Source organism: Cyprinodon tularosa, unplaced genomic scaffold (genome assembly GCF_016077235.1).
Source record: "Cyprinodon tularosa strain WSP-4 unplaced genomic scaffold, ASM1607723v1 ctg497, whole genome shotgun sequence".
Classification (NCBI taxonomy): domain Eukaryota; kingdom Metazoa; phylum Chordata; class Actinopteri; order Cyprinodontiformes; family Cyprinodontidae; genus Cyprinodon; species Cyprinodon tularosa.
In genome coordinates, this window is record NW_024039226.1 from 520,538 (window position 1) to 535,260 (window position 14,723).

Consider the following 14,723-nt stretch of genomic DNA (forward strand, 5'->3'; position numbering starts at 1 on the left):
TTTAGGCTCCAAAACATTCTAAATGACTTCGTTTCAAGTAAATTCTGGACGCTACCCACTCAGGACACTTGGAATACATTGGACGAGCAGTATGGAGGAATATTGACACGTTTTTTGTGGACTTTTATGGACCTTTCTGTCTCGGGCACCATAGACCTCCATTATTTGAATGTCAGCAGACAGCAAGAAGCCTCCCAGATCTCCAGATGCATTTGAGATATCAAAAAAGTACTCCAGAGTGTTGTTCAGCATGGGGGTGAGTAGAAAATGAAGGTTAATCATGTTTTGGGTGTACTATTCCTTTAAGAAAGACTATGCTGGTCGCAGAGTTTGAATGTACTCCTGGATTTTTTTTTTGCAGGGTTGCAGTGCAGGAAAAACCAAAAGAAACTGATGCCAGAACACCAGCCAGTGACCCAAAAACTGAGAAAAAGGAAGAAAACAACTCTCCTCCTCCATCTGGTTCCCATCTTTCTACATTTATCCCCTTCAGGCCTGCAAAGCTGCTCCAAAGCTTCAATATATCCACAGAAAAGGTGATCATTCAGAAAGAAACACACATTGCTGCCCCATATATACAATAAGGGAGGTTTATTACGTTTTCTATATTGAAATTACCACCTTTGATTATTGCTTCCATTAAATCGTTGTTTTTAACAGACATTTGTGGATATTTCTAACTCTTAATTACCTGTAAAAGCGAGGAATAATAAACAGCAGAGCCGCAGGTGATCAGAAGTGTAATAATTAGGGTTGTATTGTGTGTGTGGTTGCGTGTGCAGGTGAAGACCTCAGTGTATAACCCTCCGGAGCTGCCGCGTCCGGGTCACATCCTCGTCAGCATTTCTGCTGTTGGAGACGATGGTCTAATATATGCCAGGACACAGAACGCAGGTAAACAAAATGGAGATCAAGGGTGTCATAAACTCATCCCTTTAAAACGACACGTATGTGGTCATTTAAACCAGTTAGTCAAACTTAATTAATACATCTTTTTTTTTTATATAAATTATTTGTATTGAACCTATCAACGGGTTGGTTAAGGTGCTGTTGGAGATCTTGAAAAAAACGGTTCCAGCAAGCTTTATTTTTGAACCGCCCCTCGAAACCATGCCTTCAAAACACATGAACGTGCACGCTGTCTGCAGCGCGTCTAGAACAGCTGAAGCAGCGCTGATGATGCAGAGTGTAATGATCACCCCTATGAAACAGTTTAACAGCTAAATTAACCTAAAATACAGAAATCTGCCTTCAAAACATTTTTACTTTTATTATACTGGTGCCTGCAGTATGGATTATGTACATGAAAAACGCCTTTCAGCCACCACAGCAAACCGCAAAGAGGCGACTGGGCCATAGGCTGCTGTTGAACGGGATCCTTGTGACAGCGCACTGCCAGTGTAGGGGGGTCTGAGCGGCTTTGACAGAAATAATATTTGAAGGCAGGATGGTAATCTGGATGAATTGACTGCACTGATGATGTTTTCAGGTGGACTTTCTCACTTCAAAATGGATTCAAACTACTTTTTACCCACTGATCACAGCAAATATAGCTGCCATTGTTACAGGCAAAGAAAGGATCGGGTAGCTCCACCCAATGTACAGGTGCTGGTCATAAAATTAGAATATCATGAAAAAGTAGATTGATTTCAGTAATTCCATTTAAAAAGTGAAACTTGTATATTATATTCATACATTACATACAAACTCATATATTTCAGATGTTTATTTTGTTTAATTTTGATGATTACAAATGACAACAAATGAAAATCTCAAATTCATCATATCAGAAAATTAGAATATTGTGAAAAGGTTCAAAATTGATGGCCCCTGGTGCCACACTCTAATCAGCTAATTAACTCAAACCACCTGCAAAAGCCTTTAAATGGTCTTTCAGTCTAGTTCTATAGGCTACACAATCATGGGGAAGACTGCTGACTTGACAGTTGTCCAAAAGACGACCATCGACACCTTGCACAAGGAGGGCAAGACACAAAAGGTCATCGCTAAAGAGGCTGGCTGTTCACAGAGCTCAGTGTCCAAGCACATTAATAGAGAGGCGAAGGGAAGGAAACGATGTGGTCGAAAAAAGTGTACAAGCAAGAGAGATAACCGCACCCTGGAGAGGATTGTGAAACAAAACCCATTCAAAAATGTGGGGGAGATTCACAAAGAGTGGACTGCAGCTGGAGTGAGTGCTTCAAGAACCACCACACACAGACGTATGAAAGACTTGGGTTTCTGCTGTCGCATTCCTTGTGTCAAGCCACTCTTGAACCACAGACAGCGTCAGAAGCGTCTTGCCTGGGCTAAAGAGAAACAGGACTGGACTGCTGGTGAGTGGTCCAAAGTCATGTTCTCTGATGAAAGTAAATTTTGCATTTCCTTTGGAAATCAAGGTCCCAGAGTCTGGAGGAAAAGAAGAGAGGCACTTCATCCACGTTGCTTGAAGTCCAGTGTAAAGTTTCCACAGTCAGTGATGGTTTGGGGTGCCATGTCATCTGCTGGTGTTGGTCCATTGTGTTTTCTGAGGTCCAGGGTCAACGCAGCCACATACCAGGAAGTTTTAGAGCACTTCATGCTTCCTGCAGCTGACCAACTTTTTGGAGATGCAGATTTCATTTTCCAACAGGACTTGGCACCTGCACACAGTGCCAAAGCTACCAGTACCTGGTTGAAGGACCATGGTATCCCTGTTCTTAATTGGCCAGCAAACTCTCCTGACCTTAACCCCATAGAAAATCTATGGGGTATTGTGAAGAAGAAGATGCAATACACCAGACCCAACAATTCAGAAGAGCTAAAAGCCACTATTAGAGCAACCTGGGCTATCATAACACCTGAGCAGTGCCACAGACTGATCGACTCCATGCCACGCCGCATTGCTGCAGTAATACAGGCCAAAGGAGGCCCAACTAAATACTGAGTGCTGTACATGCTCATACTTTTCATGTTCATACTTTTCAGTTGGCCAACATTTCTATATATCCTTTGTTTTTATTGGTCTTCAGTAATATTCTAATTTTCTGATATGATGAATTTGAGATTTTCATTTGTTGTCATTTGTAATCATCAAAATTAAACAAAATAAACATCTGAAATATATGAGTTTGTATGTAATGTATGAATATAATATACAAGTTTCACTTTTTAAATGGAATTACTGAAATCAATCTACTTTTTCATGATATTCTAATTTTATGACCAGCACCTGTACATAAGACCCATTTTTTCCACCGCACAGCCAGAGCAGTAACCGGGATTTGGTCGACTACAGTGCAGCACATAGTCGAAACAGGGAGCCAGCCGGGGACGGAGCGACTGAACCCGGTGACGGTAGCCTGGACACCTGCGTCCCCATGCTTCCCCCCGCTTGCCTTACAGGTCCCCAGCCCTGGTCCCCAGCCCCCCTCCTCCGGCTCAGGAAGGGCGAATCACATCTGTCTTTGCTGAGGTCCGGTCCAGTAAGCGGCCCAGCAGTCGACACTACTACCCACCCCACCCCCACCCACCCCAAAAAAGGGGTCCTCCTTTTCAAAAACCCAAATCTGGTCAACCTCGCCGCACATCAGACCTAAACTTGTAGAAGCATCAGAAATGAAGCAGCAGGCATGTTTTTGCTGCTCTTGCTGCTTTAGGTGTGAACTTGGCATTGGGGGGTTGATTCTTTCATGTGTCATGGTACGCGCCCAGGGGGGTAAGGAGAAGCAGACGATCCTGATTGACTTGTCAGGAACCAATAGTGGACCACGGACCGTGTTTTGTGATTGGTGGGGGTTATTTATTGATTTTTCACTGTAGCAGGAACCATTTATTTTAGTTTCACTTCCAGACCTTCTATTTCACTGCTTGCTAAGCGCCTGTGGGGAGATCTTTAAGCCACATGCTAAAAAATGTGTCAGAAAATATCTACTGCACCTTAAAGTTAATGATCCATCTAGTCCACATAAGCAAAGAGATCAAGCTGCAGAGGTCCATCAGATGGGTGATAAAATTTAATTAAACAGGCAACCAGGGTCTGTAAAACAGGGTTGAAGCTACCTGGATTACGTTCCTTTTTACTTTTCCTTCAAACTCTTAAGACAAAAGTCTTTACTTTCATCTGAAAAGAGGACTTTTGTCTACTAATTAAGGGTTATCTTCTCTTTAGTCCCGGTGTGTCTGGTTCTCCTTTAGATAGAGCCTCTTGATGCTCCGTATCCAGCCTCCATCAACCACAGACCACTTTATCTCCTTTATTGGAGAACCTCTTCCTTTCAGCTAATTTTCTCTAAATATGTTAGAATTTCTAACATATTTCTCACAGTAGACTAACATTACCTCACACCTAATTCTGGATCTCTAAGCATAATCAGGTTTAAACTAATAGATAAGTTAGTGATCATGGAGATCCCAGAAATAGGCTGCTCTGCCAAATGGGACACAGTTGTTTTATTATCCCATCTGTTTTTTTGTTTTTGTTAGAGAATCAGCTCAAACAACTTAGGGATGGAATTCAGAAGAGCATCAAGACTTTGCCCAAGCAGAAGTCATACACCTGGAAATCAGTGAAGGGCTGTGCTGTCTTTGGATCTGACATGCTGTGGTACAGAGGACAGCTGCTGGAGCTGCTGGGAGGACACGTTAAGGTCAGGACTGTTTCAACAGAAGGAGTAGAGCTACTGCTGTTAACCGTTTCTTGCAGATTCAATAGGCAGTGATTGGAAAAAAGGAAACAAAAAATGAACAAAATATTAGAGATGTTTCTAAGATGCTATCAAGTATTGGAAAATCCATCTCTATTCAATGAAAATCGGCACAGGAATGTCCCAAACACAACTATGGGCGTTCAAGTTGGATGTAGAGCAACACAAGCTAGTTTCTGTAAAGCTAAACATTATAAATGTGCATAAAACTGTGTGAATATTCTGCTAATTTCAAAAATGTAACAGTTGCTCAATTGTGCTATGTGCATTAAAGGTGTAGTGGAGGATTTTTGCGAATTTTTGAAAGACCCATAATGATGTTTGTGTGAACAGGTCCAGTATGTCGACTCCGGTGCTGTGGAGAACATCCCAGTGGTGCATGTGTATCCCATGCTGCTGTGTGTGGAGGTTCCTCAGCTCTGCGTGCCCTGTCAGCTCCTGGGCACCAATCCTGTGAGATATTCCTTTGTGTATTTGTTTCAACTTCATCTATTTACTTGATTTAAATCTTAAATTTTGTTTTTTTGTTTGTTCCATGAACTGTTAGGTTGGTGGTAAATGGCACCACGATGGAGTAGCCTTGATGAAGGAGGTGTTGCTAAACCGCACTGTGGACCTGCAAGTTGTGGTAAAATACAAATGGGAATAAAACTGGAAAATTCATCAAAAGGCGATGAATGCATTATTTTAAATGCAAACAACTGCTTCCATATTTGATTCCATATTTGCCGATACTCACATTTATGTAGCCACAGATGCTTAATCTCATAAAGATGTAGTGATGAAATAAGCCACTGTTGAGGATCAGGAAGATGTGGATTGATTGTTATTGTTATAAAGGCGGTATTTAAAGGAATAGTACACCCAAAACATGATTAGCCTTCATTTTCTACTCACCCCCATGCTGAACAACACTCTGGAGTACTTTTTTGATATCTCAAATGCATCTGGAGATCTGGGAAGCTTCTTGCTGTCTGCTGACATTCAAATAATGGAGGTCTACAGGTGCTGGTCATAAAATTAGAATATCATGAAAAAGTAGATTGATTTCAGTAATTCCATTTAAAAAGTGAAACTTGTATATTATATTCATACATTACATACAAACTCATATATTTCAGATGTTTATTTTGTTTAATTTTGATGATTACAAATGACAACAAATGAAAATCTCAAATTCATCATATCAGAAAATTAGAATATTACTGAAGACCAATAAAAACAAAGGATTTATAGAAATGTTGGCCAACTGAAAAGTATGAACATGAAAAGTATGAGCATGTACAGCACTCAGTATTTAGTTGGGCCTCCTTTGGCCTGTATTACTGCAGCAATTCGGCGTGGCATGGAGTCGATCAGTCTGTGGCACTGCTCAGGTGTTATGATAGCCCAGGTTGCTCTAATAGTGGCTTTTAGCTCTTCTGAATTGTTGGGTCTGGTGTATTGCATCTTCTTCTTCACAATACCCCATAGATTTTCTATGGGGTTAAGGTCAGGAGAGTTTGCTGGCCAATTAAGAACAGGGATACCATGGTCCTTCAACCAGGTACTGGTAGCTTTGGCACTGTGTGCAGGTGCCAAGTCCTGTTGGAAAATGAAATCTGCATCTCCAAAAAGTTGGTCAGCTGCAGGAAGCATGAAGTGCTCTAAAACTTCCTGGTATGTGGCTGCGTTGACCCTGGACCTCAGAAAACACAATGGACCAACACCAGCAGATGACATGGCACCCCAAACCATCACTGACTGTGGAAACTTTACACTGGACTTCAAGCAACGTGGATGAAGTGCCTCTCTTCTTTTCCTCCAGACTCTGGGACCTTGATTTCCAAAGGAAATGCAAAATTTACTTTCATCAGAGAACATGACTTTGGACCACTCACCAGCAGTCCAGTCCTGTTTCTCTTTAGACGCTTCTGACGCTGTCTGTGGTTCAAGAGTGGCTTGACACAAGGAATGCGACAGCAGAAACCCATGTCTTTCATACGTCTGTGTGTGGTGGTTCTTGAAGCACTCACTCCAGCTGCAGTCCACTCTTTGTGAATCTCCCCCACATTTTTGAATGGGTTTTGTTTCACAATCCTCTCCAGGGTGTGGTTATCTCTCTTGCTTGTACACTTTTTTCGACCACATCTTTTCCTTCCCTTCGCCTCTCTATTAATGTGCTTGGACACTGAGCTCTGTGAACAGCCAGCCTCTTTAGCGATGACCTTTTGTGTCTTGCCCTCCTTGTGCAAGGTGTCGATGGTCGTCTTTTGGACAACTGTCAAGTCAGCAGTCTTCCCCATGATTGTGTAGCCTATAGAACTAGACTGAAAGACCATTTAAAGGCTTTTGCAGGTGGTTTGAGTTAATTAGCTGATTAGAGTGTGGTACCAGGGGCCATCAATTTTGAACCTTTTCACAATATTCTAATTTTCTGATATGATGAATTTGAGATTTTCATTTGTTGTCATTTGTAATCATCAAAATTAAACAAAATAAACATCTGAAATATATGAGTTTGTATGTAATGTATGAATATAATATACAAGTTTCACTTTTTAAATGGAATTACTGAAATCAATCTACTTTTTCATGATATTCTAATTTTATGACCAGCACCTGTATTGTGCCTGAGACAGAAAGGTCCATAAAAGTCCACAAAAAAACGTGTCAATATTCCTCCATACTGCTCGTCCAATGTATTCCAAGTGTCCTGAGTGGGTAGCATCCAGAATTTACTCGAAACGAAGTCATTTAGAATGTTTTTAGAGCATAAACAGTAGTGTATAGGATTTCCTGAAAGCGCGTTCACGACGCTACGGAAACCGCGGCAGACCAACCCAGACGAAAGTGCGCATTCAGCTCAGCAAAGAACTCATGCTCTTCCTCAACACTGAAGTCCTCAGACATTTTTCTTTCGTTGTTTCTTTCTTTGCACAGGTAAACAGCACATTTCTTCTTCTACGCTTGCATTATCGGCAGAGCAGACGCTGAATGCGCACTTTCATCTGGTTTGGTCTGCCGGCTTCCGTAGCATCGTGAACGCGCAGGCGCGCGCTTTCAGGAAATCCTATACACTACTGTTTATGCTCTAAAAACATTCTAAATGACTTCGTTTCGAGTAAATTCTGGATGCTACCCACTCAGGACACTTGGAATACATTGGACGAGCAGTATGGAGGAATATTGACACGTTTTATGTGGACTTTTATGGACCTTTCTGTCTCGGGCGCCATAGACCTCCATTATTTGAATGTCAGCAGACAGCAAGAAGCCTCCCAGATCTCCAGATGCATTTGAGATATCAAAAAAGTACTCCAGAGTGTTGTTCATTATGGGGGTGGGTAGAAAATGAAGGCTAATCATATTTTGGGTGAAATTTAATTACAATCATATGCCTCATATATACTAGCCCTCTGAAACTGCTCCGTTCTGAGTTTGGATCGAGCTTGGCTCTTACAACCATTTACACATCACACTAGCATGGGTCCTCCCCTCCTCTATGTGGTCCACGATACTGCAGCTCTCAAGGCGGGAATTACACAAACAAAAATGGCGGGCCAGGTCGCTCCACGCTCTTTTGATGCCATTTATTGTTAATAGGCTGAAGAAGTTCGTGTTGTGAACTAGGGGTGGAACGATTCACAAAATCCACGGTTCGGTTCGATTCACGGTTTCTGGTCACGGTTTTCGGTTCGATTCGATACATGTTGATTGTTACACCGAAATTCCATAAAAAAGTATGAAATTAATGAAAAAATCCCCCAAAAAATAATGGATTGTAATTATTTTAAATGATCCGCGGAAACCCTGGATCATTTCCGTATGTTTTGCTGCTTTGAATTTAATCATCTGGCACATGCTCTCTAACCTGACAACAGCCAGATGCAGGTCTCGCTCATGTCTCGCTCCGCCACATGCATCTGGCTGTTGTCAGGTTACATGCTCTCTACCATCTCCAAGGAACTCAGAGGGGATCGGACGAAGCCACAGCGGGGGCTGTAGGCTTTGCTTTGAGCAGTTGGTCTGGAGCGCAGCGGGGCGGAGCGGGGGTTGCTAACGGAGTATGAGGGATTTCGGGGTTAGCATGACATGTTGCTGTTAGCATAAACAAAACGTGTTGCACAATGCTTGCACACTGTTGCACTTTTATCCACAACTTTCTTTCCGTCGTCATCGTAGGTCACTCTAAATGCAAAGCGCTCCCATACAGCAGACCTATAAAGTGCTGCTGGCGCGTCTTCCAACTCCTGTTCTTTCCCACTCGCCAGTCCGACACAATTCTCCACAACAACTGATTTTTTTCCCCTGCTACACCCGGCTAAGCTGCTTCGCTTCTTCTTCTTCTTGTTTACTACTGGCGGTTGGCTTTGGTCGCAGTACCGCCACCTTCTGCTCTGGAGTGTAAACGCTTCCTCTATGAGAAAAAGGAGCAGCGCATGAACCGAACGAAACACACGCGAACCGAACCGAGAGAGTCGAACCGAACGATTCTGACGGTTTTCATAAATCGTCCCATCCCTATTGTGAACAAGTGAATAAATCTGTGAAGTACAAAGACACGGTGGAAAACACCCGAAATGAGTCAGCTGATTGTAAGTAGGAGATGACGCAGTCTGCACGTTGTTATCAGAGAACTGAGCCAAAGACGCACTGTGCCGAGCCCTACTGCTGAACAAGTGGAATAGAATAGAAAACCCCTATATTGTCCCAGAATGAGGAAACTCTAGTGTTTTCAGCGGCAAAATGTTTATAGAAAAAATGGTCACACAAATGTGGACCTTAGAAAATCTATAAGAACAACATAATAGTGAAGAGTTAAAAGATAAACAATAAAATACTGTACTGTAAAGTGTTTTTAACCATATAAAAACTGTACACCTGGAAGGTAAATAACCAATATACAGCTAAGGACATTTTTACTGTGATTGATATTTTAAAACAGCAGTAACATCAGAGATGTAGTAGTGTAAATGGGGCTCTATATCCTCCAAATATGGAGTCCTACTTTAGGACCGGATGTTACTGCATGATTGAGTTAATAGCATTAAAAGCAGTAAACGAAATAAAATGAGCCGTCTTTGTTGTAGGAGCTGCCTGCTGACCCCCGTGGGCCCGTCACAGTGGAGATCTTCGTGGACGGGATGAGTCTCAGCAGGATTCTGTGTCACCACCAACACGCCTCCATAGACTGGACTCTTTCAACTCAAAAGGTCATCATCCATGATACTTCAAGCGTTTTCCGCACATGAAAGCCTCCTAAAGTTGCTTCTGAATGTTTTTTTTCCTCCTGCAGGGTGTTTCACCGGTGCCTCCTGCCCCCATCCTGGATGAATGGGATTTCAGCACTGAGGTATAGCGCTCAAATTTTCAAGAAGAGGATACTTTTAAAGAGCTGTGTATACTTTGAATAAAGCTTCGTGGGTGGCATTCAGAAATTTAACATGATGAAGGTTGGAAATGAAAAAGCTTTTCATCGGGATGCTAATATCAGAGATTTTATGTTCAGGCCCATTTATTAAAATGTTCAGATAGCTAGGTAGCTGTTATCATTAACATTTCAGGATTTTGGAGTGCATTTAATTAATTAATTGGGTTATTTAAAGGTATTGTGGAGGATTTTTTAAAAGACCCGCCCATCTGCTTCCATCAATCCTGCTCTCCAACGTCTGCTCGTTGGAAAACAAAGTGGATAATCTCCGACTCTAACCCGTCAGAGTGATGGCGCACTCTGACGGGGTATTGGCTTCATCCAGCAGTACCGGATGGTGCTGTTGGCCTGGGAGAGCTAATGTTCTACCGCGCCGATAGAAAACAAAGAGCTCTGGGTGAATGGAGGCTCTTCTGAGACTGTTCCCAGGCGATACATGCGCCGCTTTGTTTTTAAAAGATGTAAATATAAACAATATAACCACGGATGTCTGGGGGAGGGACAGTGAATCGTCTAAATGTTATGAATGCTGGTGTACCATAAATGATAAATTATGAAATTATGAACAGCTTAGTTTGTGCCTTCAAGTCGTCACCCATAGAAGACGTTACTTGGATATAACCTAACGGAATATCATCAGAACAGCTCCATATGACACAAAACTCATATGGGTGAGTAGAACATGATGTAATTACGTAAAATCAAGGGCCAAATGTAAAAAAAAATTGAAATTCCCCTTTAATATAGAGCTCCTCCACACTTTTTAATTGGATGTTGCGACATGTCAGATAAAAACCCTTTGGTTTGGTTTTGCTGCAAGTGAGAATATTGCTAATGCTAACCTAACAGCACTGAATTGGATGAGCCACTTACGGAACAGGAGGAGTTAAACTTGTAGCTTTCCCCTTTAAAGCTACAGTGTGTAATAATTACAGGCATATAAATTCAGAAATTTAATATATTATACATAACTATGTTATTTATCATCACATATGAGCTCAGCCTTTTAACCATAACATTTGCGTTGCCTTAGAATTCGTTATTTATAATTACATAGGAGCGGGTCTCGCAGCCATGGAGGCGGACATCTTTGCGCTACGGCAGCGCAGAGGCAACAAACTAGCGATTGCGAGATCTCCCATGACGCTCGAAAATAACTACGGCAAGTTGAGAGAGATGAACTGAGACGGTACTGAACAGTAGATGGCAGTATTATGCCTGAGAAGCGTTTAGTCTGCCTGAAACCAAAGAAGAAGAAGAAGCAGGTATACTGCGCCTCGGTAACAAGAAAGGTAAACAAGGCGGCAGGCGTGAGTGACTTTGCAAACTGTTTGGCACTGTGTGGCCAAACATCAGACGAATGGAGGATCATGCCTACTCTGTATCACAACGAAAAGCGGCGGACACCGAACCCCCGTCATCTAAGAAGCGGAAACACGACGAGAATAAACGCAAGAGTGACAAGAAACGACAAAAAACACGGATCAACATTGGCACGGCATTTACACGATGGAAGTCACTGATGGAGGAAAAAGGTTTTCAAAGTGACGCTCAAGTTGCCAGTTTTCTCTTGGACAGGTAATTAATCCTACACACACAATTGTCTAATATCACTGCAGTTTTTGGAGTACAGGATGCTCAGACCTGTCTAAAACAATAACATGCTGCGTGATGATGCTGTTACTCTCCAGTATACTTATTCAGCAACGTCCCTGACGTTTCACAGGTAATGATTCAGTAATTTTCTGTAAAATAATTTTCTGGATATATACCTCGGTTACTTCTCTCCGGCTCCTTTGGAGATCTTCAAGCCTTTCCTCCTCTGCTCTCACCCCGCTGGCTCCCCTCTCTCGCCTGGCCCCAGCTGCAGGCTCACCCCGGCCTCTCTGCCCTCTTCCTTTCCCTCTTCCTTGCCTTGTAACCCCCGTGCCACAAACAAGACTTGGACTCTGTAAACGGGGAATATATATTCTTCCAGCGAACACAATCTCGCTGTTAAACTAATGACTACAATTACTTTGTCTGTTTATATCACCATGCAAAGCAGCTCACCAAAACGTCACAACGACGTAGAAAAAATAGCGGGTATATTTATTATCTTAAGTCTACATGAAATCTATACCCTACACAGACTAATGAAATACTATCTGTAAAATTATCTATGTAAACAAACCTCATCACTTGAGAAGGTAGGTGATGCGGACGTCGTGGAAGACATTTTGTCCCGTAACGCTCGCCGTACTGTTGGGGGGGAGAAGCGGTGGGGGGGAGACGTTCATGTTGCTGCAGTCTGCAGTCTGACCGCTAGATGTCGCTGAAAATTACACACTGTAGCTTTAACTATTTCTGTTTTTTTTCTGTTCACCTTAAATCCTAAATGCACCACTGTGTTCATTCTGCATATAACTTTTCGTCACAAATTCATAACTACCTCCAAGCAGATAACAAGGAACTGTGCTTGTTTTCAAAATCACTTCTCAGGGTCTGGTGGATCTTGACGAGCCGGTGTTGGGATCCTTTGTGAACCCAGACCTGCCGCTGAAGGGAGAACGATTTAGAGTCAGAGTCACTCATCTATTGACCCCCAATGAGGTACCTGCTAATGCTCTTAAAAAAAAAAATCAGATTGTTGTCGTTAATCCAGAATTGTGCTTAAAACTGATGAGTAGTTTGTCAATAAGTGGACTTTACCTTCTCTGACATGTAGCTGTTCCTGCGGCCTGTGAAGGAAACAGAAGATCCTGATATTGGAGAAACTCTTGATGAAGTTTTGTTGAGAATCAATGCAAACATCAGCTCTCTGCAAGACATGAACAGCTTTCAGAGTGGTAACGTTCCCCATTATTCCTAAATTAAGAAATGTCAATTTACTGAAGGTATTGCTTTTTCATATAAATTGACGCCCTTTGAAATATTTTGTTTTATTTTTAGTCAAATATTTTATTATACTCTACTCTAGTATTAGGGCCAAGCTAGAGAATTTTTTTTCTTCTACTTCGAAAATAAAGTGGTAACATTGTGAGAATAAAGTCCTAGCATTATAAGAATAAAATCATCATACAACGACCCGTTTCAGAAAAATTAAGCTTCGAGGTCCAGCCGGCATATGACGGCCGACCAGCTGCACCAAACAGCAACCTGAGTCCACTTTGACATCCTGCTCAATTTGATGCTGGTGCTAAAAGATTAGCTTGTTTTTCTAACCAGAGCCAAAGAATAACTTAACGTGATGCTCCATATTCATCATTTTAGTGAAGAAATTGCTTCTTGTAAAAGTTGTCGTAAAATACAACTTGTTTCTCGCAATTTTAGGACTTTATTCTCTTAATATTACGACTGTATTCTCGTAATTTTATTACTTTCGCATTGTGACTTTATTCTCGTTACGTTATGACTTTATTCTCTTAACGTTGCGACTTTATTCTGGTAATGTTACGACTTTATTCTCGTAACGTTAGAACTTTTTTCTCGTAACGTTAGAACTTTTTTCTCGTAACGTTAGAACTTTATTCTCGTAACGTTAGAACTTTATTCTCGTAACGTTAGGACTTTATTCTCGTAACGTTATGACTTTATTCTGGTTACGTTACTACTTTATTCTCGTAAAATTACGACTTTATTTTCGTAACGTTGTGACTTTATTCTCGTAACGTTGTTACGACTTTATTCTCGAAGTAGAAGAAAAACAAATCTCTAGCCTGGCCCTAAAACTCCATCATAATTTTCAGAGTTTTGTAATACAGCAGAACTATTTTTTTTTTTTTTTTAACAGTTCAGGTTAGGGCTGACACGCTTAAATGATTTAATCCTTCCTAATTGATATAGAATTAATCGTCAACTAATCAGATATTGAAATGCGGGTGTTTCCAGGGTGTGGGTCTTGACATGGTTATTAAAATTATTGTGATGTGATTCCTGAGGTATATAGAGGACCAAAAATATCATGACATACAAAAACATTAATGTTATCAAGTAAAAATATAAATTGTTGTTTAAAATTTCTAACATTTCTTTCCCAGTTATGTATGAAGGTGTTTGTTTGCAACAATTATGGAACAAAATTCCCTCCATAAACTCCACTCCTGTAATCGCTGACCTTTTTTCACTCGCCTCCTGTCTTGCCTTTGTTTCCTTAGGTGCTCCATGTTTGGCAGAGTACAGTGATGGCAGGTTCTACCGCGCCAGGCTGATGACGTTTACCAGCATTGAGCCGCTCACAGTTAGTGTTCAGCACGTCGATTACGGCTCGGATGATTCTCTGCCAATCAGCAAGTGAGTTACTTTCTAAAGTGCCTTGAAAATCTTCTAAATCTTTTGCTGAAATCAAAGTTTTCCTGCTTCACCAGCCTGACCTGAACTAAATGAATGAATATAGGCTACAGGCTTAGAGATGCATCGGCGCTGAACCACTGAGGTGTCAGTCTGCTCTTTAAGCCATGCTTTAGTCTTAAAAGGTAAAATAAAAGCGCTGTTTTAAAGATATTCTACAGCAAAAACATACATAACGTTGTGTTTTATTTTCTATTCTATTCTGTTTTCTTTTACAAAATGGAGAAAAAGGGTTTTTTTTTTTCAGCTCACAAAAAGTAAGGTCAATGAATGCTTTTATTTTTTGCTAACATTTA

General features: G+C 41.4%; 1 protein-coding gene across 1 annotated transcript in view; it reads left to right on the forward strand.

Annotated features, from left to right (window-relative positions):
- rnf17 (ring finger protein 17) overlaps positions 1-14,723 on the forward strand; it is a 60,486-nt gene that overhangs the window by 40,981 nt on the left and 4,782 nt on the right. The window contains exons 26-35 of the mRNA XM_038302650.1: positions 362-536; positions 783-894; positions 4,465-4,628; positions 5,019-5,138; positions 5,233-5,313; positions 9,758-9,880; positions 9,964-10,020; positions 12,580-12,690; positions 12,806-12,926; positions 14,235-14,370. Of these exons, the coding sequence (XP_038158578.1) occupies positions 362-536; positions 783-894; positions 4,465-4,628; positions 5,019-5,138; positions 5,233-5,313; positions 9,758-9,880; positions 9,964-10,020; positions 12,580-12,690; positions 12,806-12,926; positions 14,235-14,370 (1,200 nt within the window). The remainder of the gene's footprint in view (positions 1-361; positions 537-782; positions 895-4,464; positions 4,629-5,018; positions 5,139-5,232; positions 5,314-9,757; positions 9,881-9,963; positions 10,021-12,579; positions 12,691-12,805; positions 12,927-14,234; positions 14,371-14,723) is intronic.